Genomic DNA, 27,356 nt, shown 5'->3' on the forward strand with positions numbered 1-27,356 from the left:
GCCTCCAAGCGTTTGAATCTTTAAAATGTCATTCAGGGACTTTAAATGAAGTAGTGAAGGCTGGGCACGTTGGCTCACACCTGTAATCCCAGCACTTTGGGAGGCCAAGGCGGGTGGATTACTTGAGGCCAGGAATTTGAGAACAGCCTGGCCAACGTGGTGAAACCCCATCTCTACTAAAAATACAAAAAATTAGCCTGGTGTGGTGGCGGGCACCTACAGTCCCAGCTACTCAGGAGGCTCAGGCACAAAAATCGCTTAAACCCAGGAGGTGGAGGTTCCAATGAGCCAAGTTCGCGCTGCTGCACTCCAGCCTGCGTGACACAGTGAGACTGTCTCCATAAATAAATAAATGGGAAAAAAGCAGACGAAGCATACTGGTTTCTTTTTTTAACCTTTATTTACAAAGAACACAACTCCTCTTGACACAAACACACACACATTTCAAGAAGGAGCCCATTAAGAACAACAACAGACTGGCGAGAATGACGGGGCCTTATTGAACACTGTCAATAAAGAACACTGGTCTGTGTACCCCAGACTAGGGGTCACTGCAAACATTTTCTCAGATATGACTTTTCACCTCCAAGACAGGAAAAGAGATCTTGACGTGGAGGCCCGCCCACCTACAAGGCAGAAAGCTCCACACTCAATCTTCAGCATCGTCAAACTGTCCTGTTTCAAAGACCATCTTGGAATAATAGGGTATCAGTGGAGGCGGATGGTGCCAGCTGGGGTCATAGATCATGTCTCCTTGTGGGGCACAGCACACCCAAGGTTTAAGCTCTTGAGAAATGCTCTCCTGGATGTCGTCAGCATCTGCAGGCAGTTTTAAAAGACAGATTAAGGGAAGGAAGGAGGGAAGGAAGGAAGGTAAAAACGGACAGCCAAAAAGGTATGTCTAGGGGACAGATCCTTGCACTTATTTTGTTTAAAAACACACACAGTTCTCCTTTCCTGAAGAATTGTAAATGCGTTCATTCGGAACAGCTGAGAAGCTATGCTTCTCAGACAAGGGTTCTTAGCAGTGAAGAAGCAAACTGGGTAACACAGCACTTCTATCTGCAGCTGCTCAATTCATAGCAGAGATTTTTGGAGAGAGTAACAGTTTTGACGTTAAAACAGTGATACATTATGGAGTCAAATGCAAAATTTGGATTTTTTCAATATAAAAGAGAAGGTGTCACAGAAATTGGAGACCTGTAACAGATACCAGCCTAAGCTCATAGATGTGGACCCCTGTTCCAAACTGCCTACAGGGCTGGTCTGACAGGTGTGTCTGAGAAGGCCTAGTTCAGGACCCCCAGAGACTCCACACCTACCATATGGATTCCCTTGATCTGCTTTCAACTCTGAGTCCCAGTCCTCATTAAAAAGATCGCCAGGCTGTTCCTTGGGTGGACAGTTTGTCCCTTCTGACAGCTCCCAGGTATTCAGTTCTCCATCAGAGTCCTCCTCATCCATGGCAAAGCCTTCCTCTTCAGAATGGGTGCCCTCACCCTGGGCAGGACTGTCATTAGGAATGCTCTGTGCTCCACGGGCTAAATTGACAAAGAGAAGATGGCCTTAGCGACAAACCAAAGAGGACCTGCTCTGTGCTCAGTAAATCTTGGGCAGACTTACTACGAAGGTAGTAAAACAAGTGCACAGAGTCTTCTTTAGCCACCGAGCAGTTTTTTAAAAATGCACTTCTTTGTATGTTTTTAAAAGAGCTGATAATTTATTTTCAATAAGATGTTTTGTCTTATACAAGGCATTAATTGTCAGGTCCTTTAATTTACAAAGAGGGCTAGGGACAGTTAACATTTTCAGGTGGTTTGTATGTCACTGAGGCAAAGGGCCTCTGATAAATAATACACTTTCACAATACAAGCCTGAATTAGTTTTTGCTCTTTTTTTTTTTTTTTTTGAGATAGAGTCTCGCTCTGTCGCCCAGGCTGGAATGCAATGGCACCATCTCGGCTCACTGCAACCTCAACCTCCCAGGTTCAAGCAATTCTCTGCCTCAGCCTCCTGAGCAGCTGGGATTACAGGCGCCTGCCACCACGCCCAGCTAATTTTTTTGTATTTTTAGTAGAGACGGGGTTTCACCATCTTGGCCAGGCTGGTCTTGAACCCCTGACCTTGTGATCCACCTGCCTCAGCATCCCAAAGTGCTGGGATTACAGGCGTGAGCCACTGTGCCCAGTTGTTTTTGCTCTTTTATTCCTCCCTTCAGCCTCAAAGAGCATGTTAGAGGTGAGCACGGGGACAAAGGGGAGCAGGGGCACTGCAGGCAGAAGACCAGAACCCATCTAATCACAATGGGCAGCAACAGTGCCTCCCTCTGACATCAGGGAGGCCGGAAGGTACATTTTCAAAAGGCCTCACAATAACGGAGGAAAGACTGGGGAAAGATAATGGACTTCCGAGCACATAGTGCTTTGGTGATGCCAGGTCCCAGGAGAGAAGGCAATCAGCCTAAAACAGCCATGCTCTTAATACTGGAACAACAGTAACAGTGATAAGCAATAAAGTGATAGTTCAGAGCAAGGGGTCTAAAGCCAGACTGTCTGATTTCAAATCCATGTTTTGTCAATTACCAAACATCGGACTGGGCCGGGCGCGGTAGCTCACCCTTGTAAACCTAGCACTTTGGGAGGCCAAGGTAGGTGGACTGCTTGAGCTCAGGAGTTCAAGACCAGCCTGAACAATGTTGCAAACCCTGTCTCTACAAAAAATTCAAAAAATTTAGCTGGGTGCAGTGGCATGCACCTGTAATCCCAGCTACTCAGGAGGCTGAGGTGGGAGGATCGCTTGAACCTGGGAGATGCAGGCTGCAGTGAGCCAAGATCGTGCCATTGCACAGAGTGAGATCCTGTCTCCAAAAAAAAAAAAAAAAAAAAAAAAAGTGTGACTGAGCTGAAATTTACTTAACTAGTTCCATAACATAAATATAGAATTACCATATGACCCAGCAATCCCAGTCCTAAACATATACCCAAAAGAACTGAAAACAGCTGTTCAAATAAAACAAGGATACTCACAGCAGCACTATTTACAATCACCAAAAGGTAGACACAACATCAAATGTCCATCAATGGATGAACGGAAAAACAAAATGTGGTATATGCATATGATGGAATTATTCAGCCATAAAAAGGAATGCAGTGCTGATACATGCTACGGCATGGATGCACCTTGAAAATACGCTAAGTGGAAGAAGCCAGACACAAAAGGCCACATATTGTTATGATTCCATTTACAGGCAACTCACATTTGCCTATCCAGAACAGATAAACCCACAGAGACAGAAAGCAAATTAGTGGTTGCCAAGAGCTCAGAGAAGGAAGGAATGGAGAATGACTACTTGGTGAGCACAGGGTTTCCTTTTAGGGTGATGAAAAGATTCTGGAACTAGGTAGTGGTGATGGTTGCACAACACTGCCATTGTGCTAAAAGGCTACTGAATTAATATGCGTTAAAATGGTTACATGGTAAATTTATGTTATGTATCTTTTACCACAATTTTTAAATTGTTTTTATTTAACTGTTCTGTGCCTCAACTTCCACATCTGTAAAATGAAGATAGGGTTGTTGTGAGAGTTAAAAGAAAAAAAAAGGCCAGGCACGGTGGCTCATGCTTGTAATCCCAGCACTTTGGGAGGCCGAGGTGGGCGGATCACCTGAGGTCAGGAGTTTGAGACCAGCCTGGCCAACATGGTGAAAGCCCCTCTCCACTAAAAATACAAAAATTAGGCCGGGAGCAGTGGCTCACGCCTGTAATCCCAGCACTTTGGGTGGCCAAGGAGGGCAGATCACGAGGTCAGGAGATTGAGACCATCCTAACATGGTAAAATCCTATCTCTACTAAAAACACAAAAAATTAGCCAGGCGTGGTGGCGGGTGCCTGTGGTCCCAGTTACTCAGGAGGCTGAGGCAGAAGAATGGTGTGAACCCAGGGGGCAGAGTTTGCAGTGAGCCGAGATAGTGCCACTGCCTGGGAGACAGAGCGAGACTCCGTCTCAATAAATAAATAAATAAATAAATACAAAAATCAGCCAGGCGATATGGTGCGCGCCTGTAATCCCAGCTACTCAGGAGGCTGAGGCACAAGAATCACTTGAACCCAGGAGACAGAGGTTGCAGTGAGCCAAGATTGCGACACTGCACCCCAGCCTGGGTGACAGAGTGAGACTCCATCTCAAAAAAAAAAAGAAAAGGAAAAAAAGGGGCCAAGCGTGGTAGCTCACACCTGTAATCCCAGCACTTTGAGAGGCTGAGGCAGATGGATCACATGAGGTCAGGAGTTCGAGACCAGCCTGGCTAACATGGTGAAACCCCATCTCTACTAAAAATACAAAAATTAGCCGGGCATGGTGGCATATGCCTGTAATCCAGCTACTTGGGAGGCTGAGGTAGGAGAATGCTTGAATCCAGGAGGCAGAGGTTGCAGTGAGCCAAGATTGTGCCATTGCACTCCAGCCTGGGCAACAAGAGCAAAACTCCCTCTCAAAAAAAAAAAAAAAAAGGCAGGGGGCTGGGCACAGTGGCTCATGCCTTTGTAATCCCAGCACTTTGGGAGCGTGGGCTCACAGTAATCCCAGCACTTTGGGAGGCCTAGGTGGGCAGATCACTTCAGATCAGGAGTTCGAGACCAGCCTGGCCAACATAGTAAAACCCCGTAGCTACTAAAAATACAAAAGTTAGCTGGGTGTGGTGGCGCGTGCCTGTAGTTCCAGCTACTCGGGAGGCTGAGGCAGGAGAATTGCTTTAACCTGGGAAGCGGAGGTTGCGGTGAGCTGACATCGTGCCACTGTACTCCAGCCTGGTGACAGAGCGAGACTCCGTTTCAAAAAAAAAAGATATTTTGAGAGAGAACACATTCACGTAACTTTCAGTATACTGGCATAATTGTTCTATATTACTATTGTTATTAATCACATATGCATAATTTATAAGTTAAACCATATCAGAAATAGTATATATAGGAGGAAAAAAAAGCAGTTTCAGGCATCCATTGGGGTGGGGGGGTCTTAGAATGTATCTCCTAGGAATAAGGGGAGACTGCTGTACTATTTTCACCGTTTCAAGCTGTTTCTCTCGGTAGAAGGATGGGTTTGAACATAAGAAAAGTTCAGGACTTCCCTTAAGGAAGCTCCAAGCAAGGCTTCCAAAGGAGGGTACTGTTCAACTGGGCAGAGAAGGCCACTAAGCAGCAGAGAGGACTGGCTAAAAGAGAAGGTAAATGAGACAGAGGGACTATTCCTCTCCTCACATCCTTGGTCTCCCCAACTTCCGTCTCTGCCATCTACTTGCCTAGTCGATCCATAGCCTTCTCAGTCTCTCTCTCCTGACTGGAGTGGTCAGCTGTAGCAAAGCCAGCCTGCAGGAAGAAGAAATGATTACCAAGGACTTGGGTATCTGGGGTATGCCCAGTATTCAACTATTGCATCTCAACCCCACCCACTCTTCCATACTCCCCTTGGTGATGCAGGGCTGGGACTCTGCCACCCACATTTCTGCTTTGCCCTGTTAAACTGCACAAGGCTGGAGGGAGATGGGCCTTGTTCCTCCCTATTCATGTAGGCATCACCTCATGACACTTCACCGTGGCAGCAGGAATGCCTTCCTATAGTGGCCACAGAATCCAGTATACAGTTCTGCGAACTCTTGCAGAGCCAGTCTTATCACTGCACCTTCTCTTTAGAGGTCTGGGTCTCAGGACTCTCCTCCAAGCTCAGAGACCCCCTATCATCAGCTGGGGCAGTGCCTTCTCCTTAAAGGTTGGAATTTCAGCTCTGCAGAGCCTTTTCCCTAAGCTTTTAAATTTTAATCAACTTAATCTCTTTGTTCCTTCAGCCATAGGTTGGTAGCTGTTCCCTGAGGTTGCCACCCCCAGGTACACGTTTTACCTTTTCAGTTACTTAACAACTTTATAGCTAGTAAACAACTCTATCAAATTCTCTGTTTCCTCACCGACACACTGAGGTGGGGGAAGCTTTATAATTCCTCTGCAATGCTGAGCACTGAAGGCAGTATTTCTAATCTAACTGAAAATCTTCCCGCACAGCCAACCAAATGCTTCTCTGCTCCCATCACTCAGAAGTTCCTGAAACCCTATGACCTCCAAGACCTCTTTCTAATGAATCACGAAATGTTCCCTGCCTGCATAGAAGACCTGATTTTGATCCCAGCTCTGCCATCCATTCAGAGTGTGACCTTGAACACATCACTTCAATTACTGTGCCTGAGTTTTCTTCTCCAGAAATTGGGGGTGACTGTTCTGACCCTGCAGGGGACTTATGATTAGACACCATTTATGAAAACACCTGGCATGTGGCAAGAATAACATTACTTGAACTTAAATTCACCTTTTCTGCTACATCTAAACTGTACTCGGCACCTGCTCCAATCAGCATTCATTATCTAGTCATGTCTGGGTTTAATAATTCAGTTCCACTCCCTGTAGTTAGTGACAACCTCTGGTCACTGCCGCCCAGGGAGAAGTCAGACCTCTCGCCTAAACCACTGCCACGGCCTCCTAACCACCTTCCCATCCAGCCATCTGGCCCAGCCTTACAGAATTAATCACTACTCTGCTCAAAACCTTCAACAGCCCTCCACTGAGAGAGCACAAAATTAGCCATGGCATTCGCACGTCCCCTCTTCTCCCACTCCCATCAACCTGTTGAGCATAGTCCTCTGCATGCTCTGAGACCCAACTCCAGGCCATGTGCCCTGCACTTTCTCATCTCCACGCCTCTGCAGACACCACCAGCCTCTCACCTTGATCCTTTCCTGCTATGCCCTGACAAAATTAGTCCCATTCTATTCTGCACTCCAAAGTAATTTTCTTTATAAGTGTCGCTGCATTTTTCATATCTTACTTTGGCTAAGTACCATCTTTGAGGCATCATTCATCCAGTCGGTATGTCTATCTCCTGTGCCAGGCACTATGCTAGGCTGGGCAAACAGCCCTAACAGAGGATTCCTACCTTCAAGCCGCTCAGCACCTAGCCGGTACAGACTGTAAACAAGGACAGGTAAGAACTGTAATAACGGTCTGTAACGTTCTCGTGAAAACCAGGAGCTGTCTAGCTTACATGAAAACAAGTTTCTGGAAACCCTGAGTCAAACAGGGCCTTTCTGGTTTCAGTAAGGAGAAGGGGGAGCGCGCATGTGACATCTGGGGCTCAGGGTTAGCTGGCATCCCCACCAACGGACAGAGGTCCACAGGTCTGTAAAGTCAAGTCCCTCTCCTCGCCGCCCTCACCTGGCCCTCGCCCAGGCTCCTGGCAGCGGGCCCCGGCTCTCGGTCACCAGCGTCACCTCCCATTTACCAAGTCCGCAGCGGCGCCCAGCGGGCGGACAGCCTTCCCTGCTGACCCGGCGCGCCCACCCACGCCCTCGGCTTTCCCCGCCCCGCAGCCCCGCGGCCCCGCGGCCTGGCCGTTTTCAGCTCGAGCGCGAGCCCAAACAGTGCTCCGTGTCGCGGGGCGGCCCGAGGCCGGCCAGAGGCGCTTCCCCGGCCCCGCGGCCCCCGCCCAGCCCGGCCCCGCGACTTCCCGCCCCAGGCTTCGGCTGGCTGTTGCTCCCGGCCCCCACGCAGCGCTCACCTCCGGGCTGGGGGGCGCCCCCCGCGCGCTAGGCAGCGGCGGGCCCCGAGACGGCTCCGCGGCCCCCTGCGCCTGGGCCCCGGCGGCCTGAAGGTCCATGCCCTGCGGCCCGCGGCTGGTCGCCCTGGACGCCGTGGGCCACGTGACGCGCCGGCCCGGCTGCCCGCCGGAGGATCCGCCGCAGAAGTGCCAATCAGCCTGGGGAGGGGGTGGGTACCGGCCAAGAGGGCGGGGCGCGGCGGGGGTCACGAGGAAGCGGGGGCGGGGCGGCGCAGGGGGCGGGGCGCGCGGCCTCGCGGAGCCCGCCCCTCCCTCCCAGCGCGAAATCTGAAACAATCTCGGAGACGGATTTTGGAAACTCCTCTCGGTGCATATCCTAAGGCTGGACGACTAGCTGCGTGTGAAACGTCAAGCGTACCCTACTCGGCCACTCGGGGTGTGCTCCAGCTTCAAAGCCCCGCGTGGGTAAGACACACGAGCAACCCAGTGACCTCCACCTTGAGCTAATGATCGTCTTTGAAGTTAATCCATTAGAAACCAAGATAGATGATTAAGACACAAACTGCAATATGCAGTGGACACAGAATACGGGCCACGACGCTTACTCATAATAATCCTGAACATTCGGGATTCCTGTATTTCCATGCTCAACGCCTGATACCGACAACCTAATTATTTCCCATTTTGCCTCGAAAGGTGGCTTCTGGGGATAGGCAGGGCCTGAGCTGGGAACAGCCCAACTGGAAAGACAGCCTTCCCTGCCTTCCCCACAGTGCCTAACCTCTAATAACAAACCAGCTCAAGGCGTGCTAATCACGTCAACATCAGGACATGAGACCCTCTTCCTTCATCCCCCTCAAAGACTGTGTTGTTTGTACAACACAAAAGGCATTTGAAAAAATTTAGCATAAAACTGACACACAATATTCGATATTATTTTTGTTCTATATGTAGATGTTCCTACACAGGAGTCAGTATCCCCAAGGCTAACTGCCTCTAGGTCAGCAATGTCCAATAGAACGTTCTTTAATGGTGGAAATGAAAGTTCTACTATCTGTACTGTCCAATATAGTAACCATATACCTACTGAGCACTTGAAATGTGGCCAATGTGAATAAATTGAATAATTCTAATAAATTTAAATTACTACATGTGCCTTGGAGCTACTGTTTCTAACAGTGCAACTCTAGGTGTACTAGCTAGATGTGTTTTCATAACCTGCAATATTGAGAATCAGATACAGGGATGTGATGACCCCAGGTGACCACCCTTATAGCCTTGTGTTAAGGAGACTACCACTATCCTCTTTGCTCCCTAATCTACATATCTCTTTTGTAAAATTAAAGTGCCAAATAAGATTAAGAATGTTAAACATCCCAGGACTTAAGGGACAGGAAAAAGAGGAATTTTTTTCTTATTTTAAAACAAATGACAAGAAAACAGGGGCTGGCCGCGGTGGCTCACTCCTGTAATCCCAGCACTTTGGGAGGCCGAGGCAGGCGGATCACTTGAGGTCAGCTCAAGGCTATCCTGGCCAACATGGTGAAACTCCATCTCTACTAAAAATACAAAAATTAGCCAGGCGTGGTGGCACACACCCATAATCCCAGCTACTCGGGAGGCTGAGGCAGGAGAATCACTTGAGCCCGGGAGGTGGAGGTTGCAGTGAGCAGAGATTGCCCCACAGCACTCCAGCCTGGGCGACAGAGTGAGACTTGGTCTTAAAAAGAAAAAAAAAAAAAAAGAAAGAAAAAGAAAACAGTACAAAAGCTTAAAATAAAAATGTTCTAAAGTAGACTCTAATACTCATAGAAATTTAATATATAATAAAGGTAACATCACAAATCAGCAGAGAGAAACATAACTGCCCAAATAGTGTTGGCAAAATTAACTGCTTGGGGAAAAAGAGTTGTTCTCAGCACCAGGAAGAGCTTCCAAAGCATTTTAAAAACAGACATCACACATACACACACAAAATACCTCTGGGCATCAAAAATCACCACAAAAGGTGCCTATAATCCCAGCTACTTGGGAGGCTTTGGCAGGGAGAACTGTTTGAACCCAGGAGGCAGAGGTTGCAGTAAGATCACACCACTGCACTCCAGCCTGGACCACAGGGCAAGACTCTGTCTCAAAAAAAAAAAAAAAATCACCACAAACAAGGCTGGGGGTAAAATTATTTGCAACAAATGAGAAATAAGATATTAATATTCTGAATATGTTTTTAAAAACTCTGGCCAGGCACAATGGCTCATCCCTATAATACCAGCACTTTGGGAGGTTGAGGTAGGAGGATTGTTTGAGCCCAACTGTTTAAGAGACCAGCCCTGGCAACATAGCAAGACCAGTCTCTACAAAAAAAATTTTAAATTAACCAGGCATGGTGGTGTGCACCTGCAGTCCCAGCTACTCAAGAGGCTGAGGTGGGAGGATCTCTTGAGCCCAGAAGTTAAGGCTGTAGTGAGCCATGAACACACCACTGCACTCTAGCCTAGGTGACAAAGCAAGAACTTGTCCAATTAAAAAAAAAAAATTAACTCATAAATTAGTAAGAAAAAAATTTTTTAAATAGTCTAAGGATGTAAAAAGATGAGAAACATAAAATACACTAACTTCACTAATATCAAAGAAAAGTATGGTAAAACAATGACATATCACATTTCACCTATAAAATGGTAAAAATAAAAGATATAATTACACCAGTACAGGTAAGGGTACTGACACTTTCATGTATTGCTTGAAAGAAGGAGCAAACCGGCAATACATATCAATATTCTCTAAAAGCAGTATCCTTTGATCCAGTAATTCCACTGTCAGATGTCAATCTCCTAAGGAAATGGCCAGGGATGTGAACAAAGATTGACAAGAATCTTCATCAACAGCATTTATCTAATTTTTTAAAAAATTAGAAATGACAGTCCAGGCCGGGCTTAGTGGTTCACGCCTATAATCCCAACACTTTGGGAGGCCAAGGCGGGTGGATCATGAGGTCAGGAGTTCGCAACCAGCCTGGCCAATATGGTGAAACCCCCACTCTACTAAAAATACAAAAATTGGCTGGGCGTGGTGGCGGGTGCCTGTAATCCCACCCAGCTGCTCGGGAGGCTGAGCCAGAACCACTTGAACCCAGGAGGTGGAGGTTGCAGTGAGCCGAGATGGAGCCACTGCACTCCAGCCTGGATGACAGAGCAAGACTCCATCTCAAAAAAAAAAAAGACAGTCTAATCAGAGGATTAGTAAAATATATTATGGCTCATTTTTACAATGTAATGTTATGAATTCATTAAATGTTTTTAAGGCTATTTAATGACACGGAAAAACAATACTAAGTGAAACGTAACAATAAGCTACACCGAAAGCTTCTCCCAGTGACAGGATGCTTTTTTTTACCACACTATTCTATTTCCTCCATATTTTCCAGAACAAATGCATACCACGTATCTTTTATAATGAGAATAAACCAACAAAACTGTACTTTCTCCTTTTTTTTTTCCTTGAGAAGGAGTTTCACTCTTCTTATCCAGGATGGAGTAGCAATGGCATGATCTCGGCTCACTGCAACCTCCGTCTCCCAGGTTCAAGCAATTCTCCTGCCTCAGCCTCCCAAGCAGCTGGGATTACAGGCACCCACCACCACGCCTGGCTAATTTTTGTATTTTTAGTAGAGACGGGGTTTCACCATGTTGGCCAGGCTAGTCTCAAACTCCTGACCTCAGGTGATCCGCCTGCCTCAGCCTTCCCAAAGTGCTGGGATTACAGGCGTTGAGTCACCACGCCTGGCCACTTTCTCCTTCATTTTAACTGGCTCTTAGGTCGAGATTAGAGATATTCATGCTTGACCTGGGATAATTTTTAAAAAACCCAGTCGTATGCCATCCATGTATTTTGGGAAACATTTAGGACCTGTGGAAGATCGGGCCTCAACATTAAATCAGCAATTCTCTTTACTGGAATCAGATTAGCACATCAAACTCAGCAGTGTCGTGCGCCTATAATCCCAGCTACTCAGGAGTCTGAGGTGAGAAGGTCACTTGAGTCCAGGAGTTCAAGACCAGCCAGGGCAACAGAGCAAGACCCAGTCTCAATCATAAAAATTTTTTAATTTTTAAAAAAGATTTAACAAGTTAACATAAAATTAAAGTGTGTCTCAAAACCAGACAGCCATCTTGTCTGCCATCACTGAGCAAATTACAGATGGACTCAATACAAATTTGCCCACAGGGCTTGCTTGCAACACTATTTCACAAAGCTGACTGTATTCTTCATCTTCACAAATGGCCAGTCTGATGCATAGCATGTTTAGCTACAAATGCCTCTGCTGACTCTCCCTGCAACATTTTCATCGCTCGCCAGTAGATCTGTCCACAGTTCTCAGGTCTACCAAGGGGGTGGTTCAATTCTTCTTTCATATAATCCATCCAAAGATCTTTAAAAAAAAAAAAAACATACAATTAGATAACTGACAGAGTGTTATTAGGTAACCTTATTAAATATCAATTCAACTCAAGATTTCTAAGAAACTTAACTTCTCACTGTTACTTCCCTAGGACGCTTTGTTTAACAATACCTCTCTTAGCTTCTTTAAAGTATAGTGGCAGGTTTTGGTTTGTTTTTGTGTGTTTTTTTCTTTTTTGAGACAGGGTCTCACTGTGTTGCCCAGGCTAGAGTGTAGTAGCGGGAACATGGCTTACTACAGTCTCAACCTCCTGAGTTCAAGTGACCCTCCTGCCTCAGCCTCCAGGGCAGCTGGGAACACAGGCACACCACCATATTAGGCTAATTTTTTTATTTTTTGTAGAAACAGGGTTTCACTATATTGCCCAGGCTAGTCTTGAACTCCTGGGCTCAAGCAATCCTTCTACCTTGGCCTTAAGCAATCCTTCTACCTTGGCCTTCCAAAGTGCTGGGATTACAGGCGTGAGCCACTGTGCCTCATCAGTTTTGTTTTTTTGTTTTTTTTTTTCCCAGTAGAAAACCTTCACATCAATCATAAAAGTCTATTTTATTCAATGAACTCAAAAATACTAAACTTTTTGGCTAGTCACAGTGGTTCACACCTGTAATCCCGGCACTTTGGGAGGCCAAGGCGGGCGGATCACCTGAGGTCAAGAGTTCAAGACCAGCCTAGCCAGCATGGCGAAACTCCATCTCGACTGAAAATACAAAAATTAGCCGAGCATGGTGGCACACGTGCCTGTACTCCCAGCTACTTGGGAGGCTGAGGCATGAGAATCGCTTGAATCTGGGAGGCAGAGATTGCAGTGAGGCAAGATTGCGCCACTGCACTCCAGCCTGGGTGACAGAGTGAGACTCTGTCTCAAAACAAAATAAAATCAATGTTTATGAGTTCATAAAGTCCACAGATTTTACATGACATACCTATACCCAGAAGTATGTTGTACAAGTCCTACAAATGAGGGCAATGTGGAGACAGTCAACAACAGACGCCAATTAGCATCTCACGTTTACCCCTTTCATGTAACTCTAAATACATTTTTTTAAAGAAAACAAAACCATGCAAATCTTTCTCTAATCCAGAGGGGGTGTTTTTGGTTTTTGTTTTTGAGACAGGGTCTCATTGTATTGCCCAGGCTGGAGTACAATGGTGGCATCACAGTCATTGCAGCCTCAACATACTGGGGCCCAAACAATCCTCGCACCTCAGCCTGCTGTGTAGCTGGGACCACAGGCATGCACCACCATACCCAGTTACTTTTTTTTTTTTATTGTTTGTAGAGATGGGGATCTAAATATGTTGCCCAGGCTGGTCTCAGACTCCTGAGAAATCTAGGGTTCTTAACAGACGACCCATGGACCCCTGAACTTATGATCCTGAAATGATAAAATTAGTATACACAAAGCAACTGAGGAGGCAGAGGAAGGAAACAAGTTTTATTTTAAAACAGGGTTATGATGCAATAAAAAAACTAAGAAACAGTTTTGTTTGTTTGTTTGTTTTTGAGACAGAGTTTCACTGTTGTTGCCCAGGCTGGAGTGCAATGGTACAATCTCAGCTCACTGCAACCTCCGTCTCCCAGGCTCAAGCGATTCTCCTGCCTCAGCCTCCCAGGCAGGGATTACAGGTGCGCACCACCATGTCCAGCTAATTTTTATTTTAGTAGAGACGGGGTTTTACCATATTGGCCAGGCTGGTCTCGAACTCCTGACCTCAGGTGATCCGCCTGCCTTGGCCTCCCAAAGTGCTGGGATTACAGGCATGAGCCACTGTACTCAGCCAAGAAACACTGTTCTAACCATACTAATTGGTCACAAATTAAGGGTTTACTTACCAGAATCTGCGGATCCAAACTCTCTCAAAGCTCTCTCGTAATATTCTCTTATGTTCGCCATATTGCAGGATTCCTGACAAAGATAGACAATCTTGTCTCAAAAGCCTGATTTATAACATAACAAATTCATTCCAACCATATTGTTAAGCAGCTACTGTCTGTCAGGTATTTGAAGGGAAGAGTTTAACATGAACACAACTTGGCTCTCAACTTTTCTAGGAAAAAAATCAAAGCCACTCAACAGAGTGAAGTACATATGTGAAACATAAAAGCACTTTGCTGTAGTAGCATGGAGAAAAGTGCTATTAGAAAAAAGTGGGGGACATGGGCAGCTTCACAGAAAACAGTATTTGAAAGTCTTGAGGAATGAGTGGGAATTAAATAAAGAAACAGCAAAGGTTCTGTTCGCTTTGAGTAAGGATTTCTTCCTTTTGAATATCTGGGCTCTGCTACTTATTTGTTATATCCACCTTAAAATAAATACTAGTTATATGACCTTCAGCAAGTTTTTGAACCCTTTGACCTTAAACATTTCCTCACCTATAAAACAAGCTTTAATATCTCCTAGCACAACTATAAGTATTAGATTAAAATGCTGATGAATTATGTACCTAGCAGAATAGCTGTAATTAACTTTACAACCAAAAACTGCTCATTCTCCACCTATTTTAAAAAATGTATTCTTGCCGGGTGCGGTGGCTCACACCTGTAATCCCAGCACTTTGGGAGGCCGAGGCAGGTGGATCACGAGGTCAGGAGATTGAGACCATCCTGGCTACAACAGTGAAACCCCGTCTCTACTAAAAATACAAAAAATTAGCCAGGCGTGGTGGCGGGTGCCTGTAGTCCCAGCTACTCAGGAGGCTGAGGCAGAACGGCGTGAACCTAGGAGGCGGAGCTTCCAGTGAGCCGAGATCGCGCCACTACACTCCAGCCTGGGCGACAGAGCGAGACTCTGTCTCAAAAAAAAAAAAAAAAAAAAAAGTATTCTTGCCGGGCGCAGTGGCTCATGCCTGTAATCCCAGTACTTTGGGAGACCGAGGCGGGCAGATCACAAGGTCAGGAGTTGAGACCAGCCTGGCCAACGTGGTGAAACCAGTCTCTACAAAAAATACAAAAATTAGGGCCAGGCGCGGTGGCTCACACCTGTAATCCCAGCACTTTGGGAGGCCGAGGCAAGGCAGGTGGATCACAAGGTCAGGAGTTCAAGACCAGCCTGGTCAACATGGTGAAACCCTGTCCCTACTAAAAATACAAAAATTAGCCAGGCATGGTGGTGCATGCCTGTAATCCTAGCTACTCAGGAGGCTGAGGCAAGAGAATTGCTTGAACCTGGGAAGCAGAGGTTGCAGTGAGCCAAGAGTCCAGCCTGGGCGACAGAGTGAGACTCCGTCTAAAAAAAAAAAAAAAAAAAAAATTAGCCAGGTGCGGTGGCAGGGGCCTGTAATCCCAGCTACTCGGGAGGCTGAGGCAGGAGAATCGCTTGAACCTGGAAGGCGGAGGTTGCAGTAAGCCAAGATCGCGCCACTGCACTCCAGCCTGGGCAACAGATAGCAAGACTCTGTCTCAAAAAAAAAAAAAAAAAAAAAGTCAATTTAACCTCATATTTTAGACATGCATGAAAAACAGAATCACACCTGTTTAATGGCTCATATGTGCACGGCATTATGCAACGTCCTTTCTATCCAGTATCCCATTTGGCCTTACAACTCTCATACCCCTGAAACAGGTATAATGACCTCCTTTACAGATGAGGATGGGAAGCTTAGAATTAAGTGACTTGCTCAAGGCACATAACTATCATGTTATAAATCCAAAGCCTGGCTATTACATATTAGGCTAGACTATCTCCTATACTATAAAACTGTTCTATACTGTAGAATAAGAACAGATACTTGGCTTGCCGGGCGTGCTGGCTCACACCTGTAATCTCAGCACTTTGGGAGGCTGAGGGGGGTGGATCACCTGAAGTCAGGAGTTTGAGACCAGGCTGACCAACATGGCAAAACCCCGTCTCTATTGAAAATACAGAAATTAGCCGGGCGTGGCAGCCCGTGCCTGTAATCCCAGCTACTCGGGAGGGTGTGGCAGGAGAAGCACTTGAACCCAGGATGCAGAGTTTGCAGTGAGCCAAGATCACACCACTGCACTCCAGCCTGGGCAACAGAGTAAGACTCTATCTCAAAAAAAAAAAAAGTAACATCTAAGTTTTCTATTCCCCAAACATATACTTTCTCTTTGCTTGATTACCGTTCTCAAACCAGCTCTATGAAAAAGGGATTAGACCAAGGGATCAGAAATTTATACTGTATTATAATGAGAGCTTTTTACATAACAAAACACTCCCGGGCCAGGCACGGTGGCTCACGCCTGTAATCCCAACACTTTGGGAGTCTGAGGTGGGCACATCACGAGGTCAACAGATAGAGACCATCCTGGCCAACATGGTAAAACCCCATCTCTACTAAAAATACAAAAATTGGCTGGGCATGGTGGCGTGTGCCTGTAGTCCCAGCTACTCCGGGGGGCTGAGGCAGGAGAATCACTTGAACCTGGGAGACGGAGGTTGCAGTGAGCCAAGATCACGCCACTGCACTCCAGCCTGGCAACAGAGCGAGACTCTGCCTCAAAAAAAACAAAAAAACAAAAAACAGTCTGATAGATTAGTAACCACTAATCCATTTTCCCAAACAAGAAATGCTGAAACAGAACACTTACTTGCTCCTTTTCAAACTGAATCATTTTCCTGAAAAAGTCAACTGAAAATGGTCGGCTCTCCTGTAAACTAAAAAGGAAGGAGAAAACTTTATCTTCAACAATGACAAAAAGCCTCTTACATCTCATAACTGTAAATACCGAGACCAGTGCCTCCACAACACATGGTTTAATAAAGACTTGACTTCAAATCAATGCAAGGACTTGACCTGATGGCCAGTCATTCTCACGATTCTATGACCACTAATGACTTTCTCTTCATACCCAGTTCTTAGTTTTTTTTTTTTTGTTTTTTTTTTTTGCGACAGGGTCTCACTTTGTCACCCAGGCTGGAGTGCAGTATTGCAATCATAGCTCACTGCAGCCCTGAATTCCCAGGCTCAAGCAATCCTCCTGCCTTAGCCTGTAGAGTAACTGTGACTACAGGCATACATAACCACACACAGCTTATTTTTGAAATTTTTTGTAGAGAAGAGGTCTCACTAGGTTTCTCAGGCTAGTCTCGAACTCCCGGGCTCAAGCAATCCTCCCGCCTCAGCCTTCCAAAGTGCTAGGATTACAGGCGTGCGCCACCATGCCTGGTTTAATTTTCTTACTGTACTCTTCTTTCTCAATTGTAGAGTTTTCAAGTTCCCTCAACTACATGTCAAAGTCTTTTGGGAAATCAGTAATTCCATTTCTAGGAATATATTCTAAGGAAATGATTTCTAATATGGACAAATATTTGTGCAGAAATATTCATCAAAACAGTATTACTGTGGCCAAAAAAGTTATACTGCATCCACGGCCGGGCATGGTGGCTCACACCTGTAATCCCAGCACTTTGGGAGGCCAAGGCAGGTGGATCACCTGAGGTCAGGAGTTCAAGACCAGCCTGACCAACATGGTGAAACCCTGCCTCTACTAAAAATATAAAAATTGGCTGGGCGTGGTGGTGGGCACCTGTAATCCCATCTACTTGGGAGGCTCAGGCAGGAGAATCACTTGAACCCGGGAGGCGGAGGCTGCAGGGAGCCAAGATCAAGCCACTGCACTCCAACCTGGGTGACAGAGTGAGACTCCGTCTCAAAAAACAAAAACATAAAGTTATACTGCATCCACAGAGTGGTATATCATACAGCTTTCTCTTTTATTTTTTCCTTTTAGACAAAGTCTCCCTCTGTCACCCAGGCTGGAGTACAGTGCTGAGATCATGACTCACTGCGGCCTAGAATTCCTGGGCTCAAGCAATTCTTCCACCTCAGCCTCCGGAATAGCTGACACCATAGGTGCAAACTGCATCTGGCTAATTGTTTTTCATTTTTAGTAGAGAAAGGGTCTCGCTATATTGCCCAGGCTGGTCTTCATCTCCTGGGCCCAAGCAATCCTCCCACCTCAGCCTTGGCTTCCCAGAGTTCTGGGATTACAGGAATGGCGTGAGCCACCACGCCTGGCCTCTTTATTTTTTTTTTATTTTTTGAGACAGGCTCTCCCTCTGTTGCCCAGGCTGGAGTATGGTGGCACAATCATAGCTCACTGCAGCCTCAAACTCCTGTACTCAAGCAATTCTCCCACCTCAGCCTCCTAAAGCACTGGGATTACAGGTGTGAGCCACAGTGCCTGGCCCATCAGCCATGTATTGTTTTAATTTCAACTTTTATTTTAGATTCAGGGGAGTACATGTGCAGGTTTGTTATGTGTGTATATTGCGTGACACTGAGGTTTGGGATAGACTGACCCTGTTACCTGGGTAAGGAGCACAGTAATCGACAGGTAGCTTTTCAGCCCTTTCCTCCGTTCCTCCTACCCTCCTTCCCCCCATCCTGTAGTGTCTACTATTTCTGTCTTTATATCCACGTGTACCCAATGTTTAGCTATAATTGCAAGTGAGAACATGTGGTATTTGGTTTTCTGTTCCTGTGATAACTTGCTGAGGACAATGACCTCCAGCTGTATCCATGCTACTGCCAAGAACATGATTTTGTTGTTCTTTATGGGTGCATAGTATTCCATAGAGTATATTTACCACATTGTTTTTTTTCCAATCAACTGTTGATAAGCACCTAGGTTGATTCCATGTCCTTACTATTATGAATAGTGCTGTGATGAACATACGAGTACATGTCTTTTTGGTAGAATTATTTGTTTTCCTTTGGGTATATATCTAGTAATGGGATTGCTGAGATAAATGGTAGATCTGTTTTAAGTTCTTCCAGAAATCTCCAGCTGATTTCCACAGTGGCTGAACTAATTTACATTCCCACCAACAGTATATAAGGTTTACCCTGCAGCATTGCCAATATCTATAATTTCTATGACTTTTTAATAGCCATTCTGACTAGTGAGATGGTATCTCATTGTGGTTTTGATTTGCATTTCTCTAAAAGTTAGTCATCTTGAACATTTTTTCACATGTATGCTGGCTGCCTTCAATATAGCTATTATGTTTGTTTTGTTTTGGGTTTTTTGTTTTTTGTTTTTTTTTTTTTGAGACGGAGTCTTGCTCTGTTGCCCAGGCTGGAGTGCAGTGGCGCAATCTCGGCTCACTGCAAGCTCCGCCTCCCGGGTTCACGCCATTCTCCTGCCTCAGCCTCCCAAGTAGCTGGGACTACAGGCGCCCGCCACCACATCTGACTAATTTTTTTTGTATTTTTAGTAGAGACAGGGTTTCACCATATTAGTCAGGATGGTCTCGATCTCCTGACCTCGTGATCCGTCTGCCTCGACCTCCCAAAGTGCTGGGATTACAGGCATGAGCCACCGCGCCTGGGTGTTTTTGTTTTTGAGACAGGGTCTCACTCTGTCACCAAGGCTGGAGTGTACTAGCACAAACACGGCTCACTACAGCCTCAACCACCTGGACTCAAGTGATCCTCCGACTTCAGCTTCCCAAGTAGCTAAAATCACAGGCACATGCCATGACACCCAACTTTTTTTAAGTTTTTTTTTTTTTTTTTTTGAGATGGAGTCTCGCTCTGTCGCCCAGGCTGGAGTGCAGTGGCGCGATCTCAGCTCACTGAAAGCTCCGCCTCCCAGGTTCACGCCATGCTCCTGCCTTAGCCTCCCAAGTAGCTGGGAATACAGCTGCCTGCCACCACGCCCGGCTAATTTTTTGTATTTTTTTTTAGTAGAGACGGGGTTTCATCGTGTTAGCCAGGATGGTCTCGAACTCCTGACCTTGTGATCCGCCCGCCTCGGCCTCCTAAAGTGCTAGGATTACAGGCGTGAGCCACCGCACCCGGCCTTTTAACTTTTCATAGAAATGAAGTCTCGTTGTGTTGCCCACGCTCGTCTCAAATGCTTGGGATCAAGCAATCCTCTTGTCTCAGTCTCCCAAAATCCTGAGATTACAGGCCTTGAACCACCGTGCCCAGCTCATATAGCTATGTTTAATAAATGATGTTTATAAAGAATTTTTGGCTGGGCACAGTGCCTCACACCTACAATCCCAGCCCTTTGGGAGGCCAAGGCAGGAAGATCACTGGAAGCCATAAGGTCAAGATCAGTTTAAGCAACAAGGCGAGACCCTGACTCTGCAAAAAAATTTAAGAATTAGCGGGGCACGGCCAGGCATGGTAGCTCATGCCCATAATCCCAGCACTTTGGGAGGCTGAGCTGGGCAGATTGCTTGGGCCCAGGAGTTCAAGACCAGCCTGGGCAACACAGTGAAACCCCATCTCTACTAAAAATAAAAAATTACCTGGGTGTGGTGGCGCACACCTGTAGTCCCAGCTACTTGGGAAGCTAAGGCACAAGAATCGCTTGAACCAGGAAGGCAGAGTTTGCAGTGAGCCAAGATGGCGCCACTACACTCAGCCTGGGCAACAGAGCAAGACTCTGTCTCAAAGAAAAAACAAATATTTAGGCCGGGCACAGTGGCTCACACCTGTAATCCCAACACTTTGGGAGGCCGAGGCGGGCAGGTCACCAGAGGTCAGGAGTTCGAGACCAGCCTAGCCAACATGGCAAAAACCCTTATCTACTAAAAATATAAAAAATTAGCCGGGCATCGTGGCACATGCCTGTAATCCCAGCTACTCAGGAGGCTGAGGCAGGAGAATCGCTTGAACCCGGGAGGCAGAAGTTGCAGTGAGCCGAGACTGTACCACTGCACTCCAGCCTGGGCAACACAGTGAGACTCCATCTCAAAAAAAAAAAAGAAATTTTTTTTAAATCATAAATAAAATTACAGTTATACTATAATCTCAACCACATAAAAACAAATTTTAAAATTATGTGTTAACAGTAATTTTTCCTTTGATGATGTAATAAATTATCATGGTTATGTTTTCCCCCACCACAATGAACTGCTTTTATTGTTCAAAAAAAAGAAAAAGAAGGCCAGGCATGGTGGCTTACACTTATAATCCTAGCACTTTGGGAGGCTGAGGCAGGAGGACTGCTTGAGCCCAGGAGTTTGAGAACAGGCTGAACAATGCTGTGAGACTCAGTCTCTACCAAAAAAAAAAAAAAATGTTTTAAGTTAGCTGGACATGGTGGCACATGCCTGTAGACCCAGACATTTGGGAGGCTGAGGTGGGAGGACTGCTTGAGCCCAGGAGGTCAAGGCTTCTGTGAACCATGATTGTGCCACTACACTCTAACCTAGGTGACAGAGCGAGAACCTGTCTCAAAAAAGAAAAGGAAACATTACTTTTTGAAAAAGTTCATTGGAGGCCAAATGCACTGGCTCATGCCTGTAATCCCAGCACTTTGAGAGGCCAAGACAAGCAAATCATTTGAGATCAGCAGTTCGAGACCAGCCTGGCCAACATGATGAAACCGTCTCTACTAAATTACAAAATTAGCCGGGCGTGGTGTCGCACATCTGTAATCCCAGCTATTCAGGAGGCTAAGGCGGGAGAATCACTGTCTCAAAAAAACAAAAAAAAAACAAAAAAAAAGGAAAATGAAACAGTGTATTGGGTCAGGTGTGGCGCCTCATGCCTGTAATCCCTGCACTTTGGGAGGCTGAGGTGGGCAGATCACCTGAGGTTAGGAGTTTGAGACCAGCCTGGCCAACATGGTGAAACCTTGCCTTTAAAATCTAAAATTTAAAAATTAGCCAGGCGTGGTGGCAAGTGCCTGTAATCCTAGCTACTCGGGAAGCTGAGGCAGGAGAATCACTTGAACGCAGGAGGCAGAGATTGCAGTGAGCAGAGATTGTGCCACTGCACTCCAGCCTGGGCAACAGAGCAAGACTCCATCTTAAAAAAACAGAAAAAGTGTATTGGATTACTCCCTCAGATGCTATTTGTGATTAAAATAATCTGGGTATGAGCGGCTGAGTATGGGGTAGAGGGACTAGTAACAACTATGAACGTCTGTGAGTACCTTTTAAACACAGCTCTGGCCTTTTTGTAGCCACCACTTCGATAAGCCCAATCCAGGTACTTATTCTTCAGGGTTACTGAGTCGGCACCTATGACAGCTAAGAGAGCTTTCTACAATTTAAAAGAAAAAAGAAAGAAGCTATGTGAGAAAACTTATAGATACCAAAACAGATTTTCCCAGAACCACCTGAGGCCACTCCATAGTGCTTTAGGCGCACCTGCAACACTAGAGCTGACCAACCAGGGAACCTTCTGCCATTCCCCACACCACAAGACTTGGAACACGGAGCCTATACCTTAAAGACTGCCTCAGTGTCTTCTTGGCTTTTGGCACCTTCACTCCACTCTGCCCAGGAAATCCACAATGGCAGACAAACCTACTCCCAGTTTAAAAAATGTTAGTTAGAGAACAGCATATAACAAAACATCGCATGTACCCTATAAATATGTAAAATATTATGTATCAATTTTTTTATGCTATAAAATGACAGTTTAGTCCTATGCTCTGAAAACTAGTTAAAAAGGCAGGTTCCTCCTAAGATAATCAACATGTAAAATAGGGATTCATTCCCAAACAGTCCTCATTGTGACAGAATTCTCATTGCCCAGCAGGAATGGCACTCCAGAACACAGCCAGCCTTCTGACCAAGTCACTCAGAGCAACACTCTTCTGTGAATTTTAGTTCCTTTCTATTGGTAAATATTTCATGTAATTATCATCAATCATCTTTTAGTTAAGTAAGTAATTAACAGCCCACACAGTTAGACCCACAGCTACCCAGGTCATGTCTCTGCTGTCTAAGACCCACAACACAAGAACTAATTAATCTAGGCTGAACTATCTGATCTTCATTCATGTCCCAGAGGTACATACAAATGAGCAGCAAAAGCGAGGCATGGTGGCGCACATTTGTAATCCCAGCACTTTAAAGACGGAGGCAGGCGGATCACTTGAGGCCAGGAGTTCAAGACCAGCCTGGCCAACATGGCAAAACCGTCTCTACTAAAAATACAAAAATTAGCTGGGCATGGTGGTGGGGCACTTCTTATCCCAGCTACTTGGGAGGCTGAGACAGGAGAATCGCTTGAACCTGGGAGGTGGAGGTTGCAGTGAGCCAAGTTTGCACCACTGCACTCCAGCCTGGGCAACAGAACAAGACTTCATCTCAAAAAAAAGGAAAAAACACCACCAAATGAGCAGCAGTTTTTTTCCTACTTTATCTTCTGGAATACGTTTTACCTACTAATATAAAAAATTCACTGCAAAGTGAATCTGGCCATACACCGTGGCTCACGCCTGTAATCTCAGCACTTTGGGAGGCCAAGGCGGGCAGATCTCTTGAGGATAGGAGTTCCAGACCAGCCTGGCCAACATGGAGAAATCCTGTCTCTACTAAAATAGAAAATATTAGTCGGGTGTGATGGCGTGCACCTGTAGTCCCAGCTACTCGGGAGGCTGAGGCAGGAGAACTGCCTGAACCCAGGAGGCAGAGATTGCAGGGAGCTGAGATCACGCCACTGCACTCCAGCCTGGACAACAGAGCGAGACTCCATCTTAAAAAAAAAAAAAAAAAGTTGGGCTTATATTCAGCAAGTGACATTAATATTCTACTGGTATTTCTAACTTTATAAGATATCTAAATAGAATAGGAAGTTCTATATAATTTGGTTAACTTTCAAATAAAGGATATTAAATAGAAGCAAATTCTTCTACTCTTAACCTATGAACCATCACCACTTAATAGCAAATGCCACTCTAGAGTTGGCTCTCAATAGACAAGTACATTCCAAATGAGCCTTGGCTAGTCTTAAAAGGTTTCCCAAATATAATGAATACAAAAGATCCAGCTCACTGACCTGGGGTTTCACGTGCACAAAGGCTTCTTCAAAAAGCATGGCTATGTCAGGGCTCTTTGACTCGACCAGCACCTGCAGCTTCAGCTGCCACATTGTCCCAGAGTCTCTAAACAATTCAGTTCCAGCTACTGCCACTTCCAGAGCTTCCCTCAGGAAGTTATGACACAGCAACGAAACACTCTAGACAAGATGAAGGATGACTGGAAAATTAATTACTGAAACCCAAACAATCTATGTAAATGTAAACCTATGCCTCATTTGAGGCAAGAATTTCACCAACCTTTCCACTACAATTTAAAATAAAAAAGAGGCCGGGTGTGGTGGCTCACACCTGTAACCCCAGCACTTTGGGAGGCCGAGGCGGGCAGATCACGAGCTCAGGAGATCAAGACCATCCCGGCCAACATGGTGAAACCCCGTCTCTACTAAAAACACAAAAATTAGCTGGGTGTGGTGGTATGCATCTGTAATCCCAGCTACTCGGAAGGTTGAGGCAGAAGAATCGCCTGAACCCAGGAGGTGGAGATTGCAGTGAGCTGAGATCACACCACTGCACTCCAACCTCGGCGACAGAGCAAGACTCCATCTCAAAAAAAAAAAAAAAAAAAAGAAATGAGCTATGTGATAATTTATAGGTATCAAAACAAATTTTCCATGGCTGTTAAACAGGCACAAAGTGAACAATTTAGAATTTCTCCTATTTTCACTGCTCCTACCCATGAGGGTTATCCAAAAACAGGGAAGACGTAAAAACCAGAGAACCTAAAGAATTTAGACTGTAAGTTAGGTTTTTTTGTTTTTGTTTTTCTTTTTTTTGGAGACAGAGTTTTGCTCTGTAACCCAGCCTGGAGTACAGTGGCGCAATGATCTCGGCTCACTGCAACCTCCAACTCCCGGGTTCAAGCAATTCTCCTCCCTCAGCCTCCCGAGTAGCTGGGACGACAGGCGCCCATCGCCACGCCTGGCTAATTTTTTGTATTTTAGTAGAAATGGGGTTTCACCATGTTGGCCAGGCTGGTCTTAAACTCCTGACCTCAGATGATCCACCCACCTCGGCCTCCCAGAGTGCTGGGATTACAGGCGTGAGCCACCATGCCCAGCGTATAAGTTTTTAATAAAACAGTTCACAGCCAGGCATGGTGGCTCACGCCTGTAATCCCAGCACTTTGGGAGGCTGAGGCAGGTAGATCACCTAAGGTCGGGAGTTCAAGACCAGCCTGACCAACATGGAGAAACCCTGTCACTACAAAAAATACAAAATTAGCCAGGCGTGGTGGTACATGCTTGTAATTCCAGCTACTCGGGAGGCTGAGTCAGGAGAATTGCTTGAACCCAGGAGGCGGAGGTTGAGGTGAGCCAAGATCATGCCATTGCACTCCAGCCTGGGCAACAAGAGCGAAACTCCGTCTCAAAAAAATAATAAATAAATAAAAACAAAACAGTTCACTATGCCAGAACACATGCTCACCAAACAGAGGATGAAAATTAACAAATAGGCTGCGCTCAGTGGCTCACGCCTGTAATCCCAGCACTTTGGGAGGCCAAGGCAGGCAGAACACCTGAGGTCAAGAGCTCGAGACCAGCTTAGCCAACATGGTGAAACCCTGTTTCTACTAAAAATACAAAAATTAGCTAGGTGTGTTGGTGCACGCCTGTAATCCCAGCTACTCGGGAGGATGAGTTGGGAGAATCACTTAAACCTGGGAGGAGGAAGTTGCAGTGGGCCAAGATCATGCCACTACACTCCAGGCTGGGTGACAGAGCAAGACTCTATCTCCAAAAAAATTTTAAAAATCAATAAACAAAAATCAATCCACAAAATCAGTATTTGTGGAGTGTCAAGGAAACAGGTATATTTAAACAGAGTTGGACATAACATAAACTAATGCAATTTTTCTGAAATTCAATTTGACAGTTTGTAGCAAGAGTCATGAAAGTGCTCAATGCTTCAATTTGGGACTTCTACATTAACAAATATGGTCCAAAAAATACATGAATGATAGGAAATTTTACCTGTTCAAAATGATTATACCTACATTATTTGAAAAAGAGAAAAAAAAACCTAAAACCAATCCAATTGTACAAATTTGTGAAAAATTAAATGACAGTATATCATCAGTACATTCAGCAAGCATTTTTATTGCACACTATATATGCTAGATTCAATAGTGAGCAAATCAGGTGCATTCCCTACCACCCATAGAGCCTCCAGTCTAAGAGACGAAACGGTTTGATATGTTTCTTCCGACAGAAGATGAATCATCTAGGCTGGGCACAGTGGCTCACGCCTGAAAGACCAAGTTAGAAAGCCAGGCACGGCCAGGAGCAGTGGATCACGCCTGTAATCTCAGCACTTTGGGAGGCTGAGGCAGTCAGATCGCTTGAGGTCAGGAGCTCAAGACCAGCCTGGCCAACATAGTGAAACTCCGTCCCTACTAAAAATACAAAAATCTGGCCAGGCGTGATGGCTCATGCCTTAGTCCCAGCACTTTGGGAGGCCGAGGCAGGCGGATCACTTGAGGTCAGAAGTTAGAGACCAGCCCAACCAAGATGGTGAAATCCCGTCTCTACCAAAAATACAAAAATTAGCTGGGCGTGGTGGCATGCACCTGTGATCCCAGCTACTTGGGAGGCTAAGGCACAAGAATCACTTGAACCCAAGAGGCAGAGGATGCAGTGAGCTGAGATCACGCCACTGCGCTCCAGCCTGGGCAACAGAGTGAGACTCCGTCTCAAAAAAAAAAAAGGAATGGGTGGACAAACAAAATAAACCCAAATCATGACTCTTGTTCTAAGTGTTTTTCACTATATAATATTCCTCCCTTTGCTAGTACAGATTTCATTTTTTGCATATGCCAAATACAGGGAAACACATATAAACACACTTCACATACCAAACTCCCAAGTGGCCTTCATCTTAAGACTATATATATTTAAAACATGACTCTGGCACAAAACAACTGGAATAAGGTATTTGTAACTGGCACAGAATATTTTCTCCATGTTCTTACCAACTGCTTGTATTGGCATTCTGACAGAAGCTTCAGTTCATGTGCCTTCCTGAATACAGTCATGGTTCTTTCCAACCTCTGAAAACAGAAAAATCCCTCAGTTCATTACAAAGATCCCAGCAGGGGCCTCTGGCCTCTGACATGAACAAAAGCAGTTTTGCGCATTTCTTAAAATTCAAAGAAGCTGACTTGCTCCTGCATGGTGGTTTCACTTATGAATAGATGCAATGGGCAGCTGCACCGAACAGAGCCCAGTTACACGAGAGCCCCTCCTAACCTGGCGGCAAACCAGACTCAGACCTTTAGAATGACACGTCACCCACAAGGAGAGAGAGAGTGGCTAAACATAAAAGTTCTGAGAAACTGTGCCAGACACCAAAAGATCTGTGCTTCTGTTCTTTCAGAAGGCAGTCACTATCTAGTCAACCACCGTAACCATGTAACAACCTCACCTTCCCTCTAAGGAACCCACTATTTGACTTCTTAGTAAATCTTTCCAAGCAAAAGGTGATGTAACACTTCCACATGGCCTCTGGAAAAGTCAGAAAGATTGTGTTGATCAGATCACTTAGT

At 45.6% G+C, this 27,356-nt stretch overlaps 2 protein-coding genes across 5 annotated transcripts in view; both read right to left on the minus strand.

Moving 5' to 3' along the window:
* Nucleotides 1–381: 381 nt before the first annotated feature.
* Nucleotides 382–7,808, minus strand: COPRS (coordinator of PRMT5 and differentiation stimulator). 3 transcript variants are annotated; one of them, XM_004041955.4, is made up of 4 exons: nucleotides 7,599–7,808; nucleotides 5,299–5,365; nucleotides 1,323–1,541; nucleotides 382–819 (listed from the first exon to the last, which is right to left on the minus strand). In XM_004041955.4, exons 1-4 carry the CDS (start codon nucleotides 7,695–7,697, stop codon nucleotides 650–652), a joined length of 555 nt encoding a protein of 184 aa, XP_004042003.3. In that variant the 5' UTR covers nucleotides 7,698–7,808; the 3' UTR covers nucleotides 382–649. The 3 variants fall into 3 exon arrangements, with proteins under 3 accessions (XP_004042003.3, XP_018884088.3, XP_018884089.3); XM_019028543.4 differs by lacking the exon at nucleotides 7,599–7,808 and adding an exon at nucleotides 7,256–7,461; XM_019028544.3 differs by lacking the exon at nucleotides 7,599–7,808 and adding an exon at nucleotides 6,870–6,981.
* Nucleotides 7,809–11,679: 3,871 nt separating this feature from the next.
* Nucleotides 11,680–27,356, minus strand: part of UTP6 (UTP6 small subunit processome component) — a 39,391-nt gene continuing 23,714 nt past the window's right edge. The window contains exons 12-19 of one of the 2 annotated variants that reach the window (XM_019028406.3): nucleotides 27,236–27,315; nucleotides 26,784–26,861; nucleotides 23,773–23,952; nucleotides 22,212–22,292; nucleotides 21,917–22,026; nucleotides 16,607–16,673; nucleotides 13,889–13,961; nucleotides 11,680–12,024 (exon numbers count right to left, since the gene is read on the minus strand). In XM_019028406.3, the coding sequence (XP_018883951.2) occupies nucleotides 11,867–12,024; nucleotides 13,889–13,961; nucleotides 16,607–16,673; nucleotides 21,917–22,026; nucleotides 22,212–22,292; nucleotides 23,773–23,952; nucleotides 26,784–26,861; nucleotides 27,236–27,315 (827 nt within the window). In that variant the 3' untranslated portion in view covers nucleotides 11,680–11,866. The remainder of the gene's footprint in view (nucleotides 12,025–13,888; nucleotides 13,962–16,606; nucleotides 16,674–21,916; nucleotides 22,027–22,211; nucleotides 22,293–23,772; nucleotides 23,953–26,783; nucleotides 26,862–27,235; nucleotides 27,316–27,356) is intronic. The other variant, XM_055388545.2, reaches the window with a different exon arrangement.

The sequence above is a fragment of the Gorilla gorilla genome, chromosome 4, assembly GCF_029281585.2.
Source record: "Gorilla gorilla gorilla isolate KB3781 chromosome 4, NHGRI_mGorGor1-v2.1_pri, whole genome shotgun sequence".
NCBI lineage: Eukaryota > Metazoa > Chordata > Mammalia > Primates > Hominidae > Gorilla > Gorilla gorilla.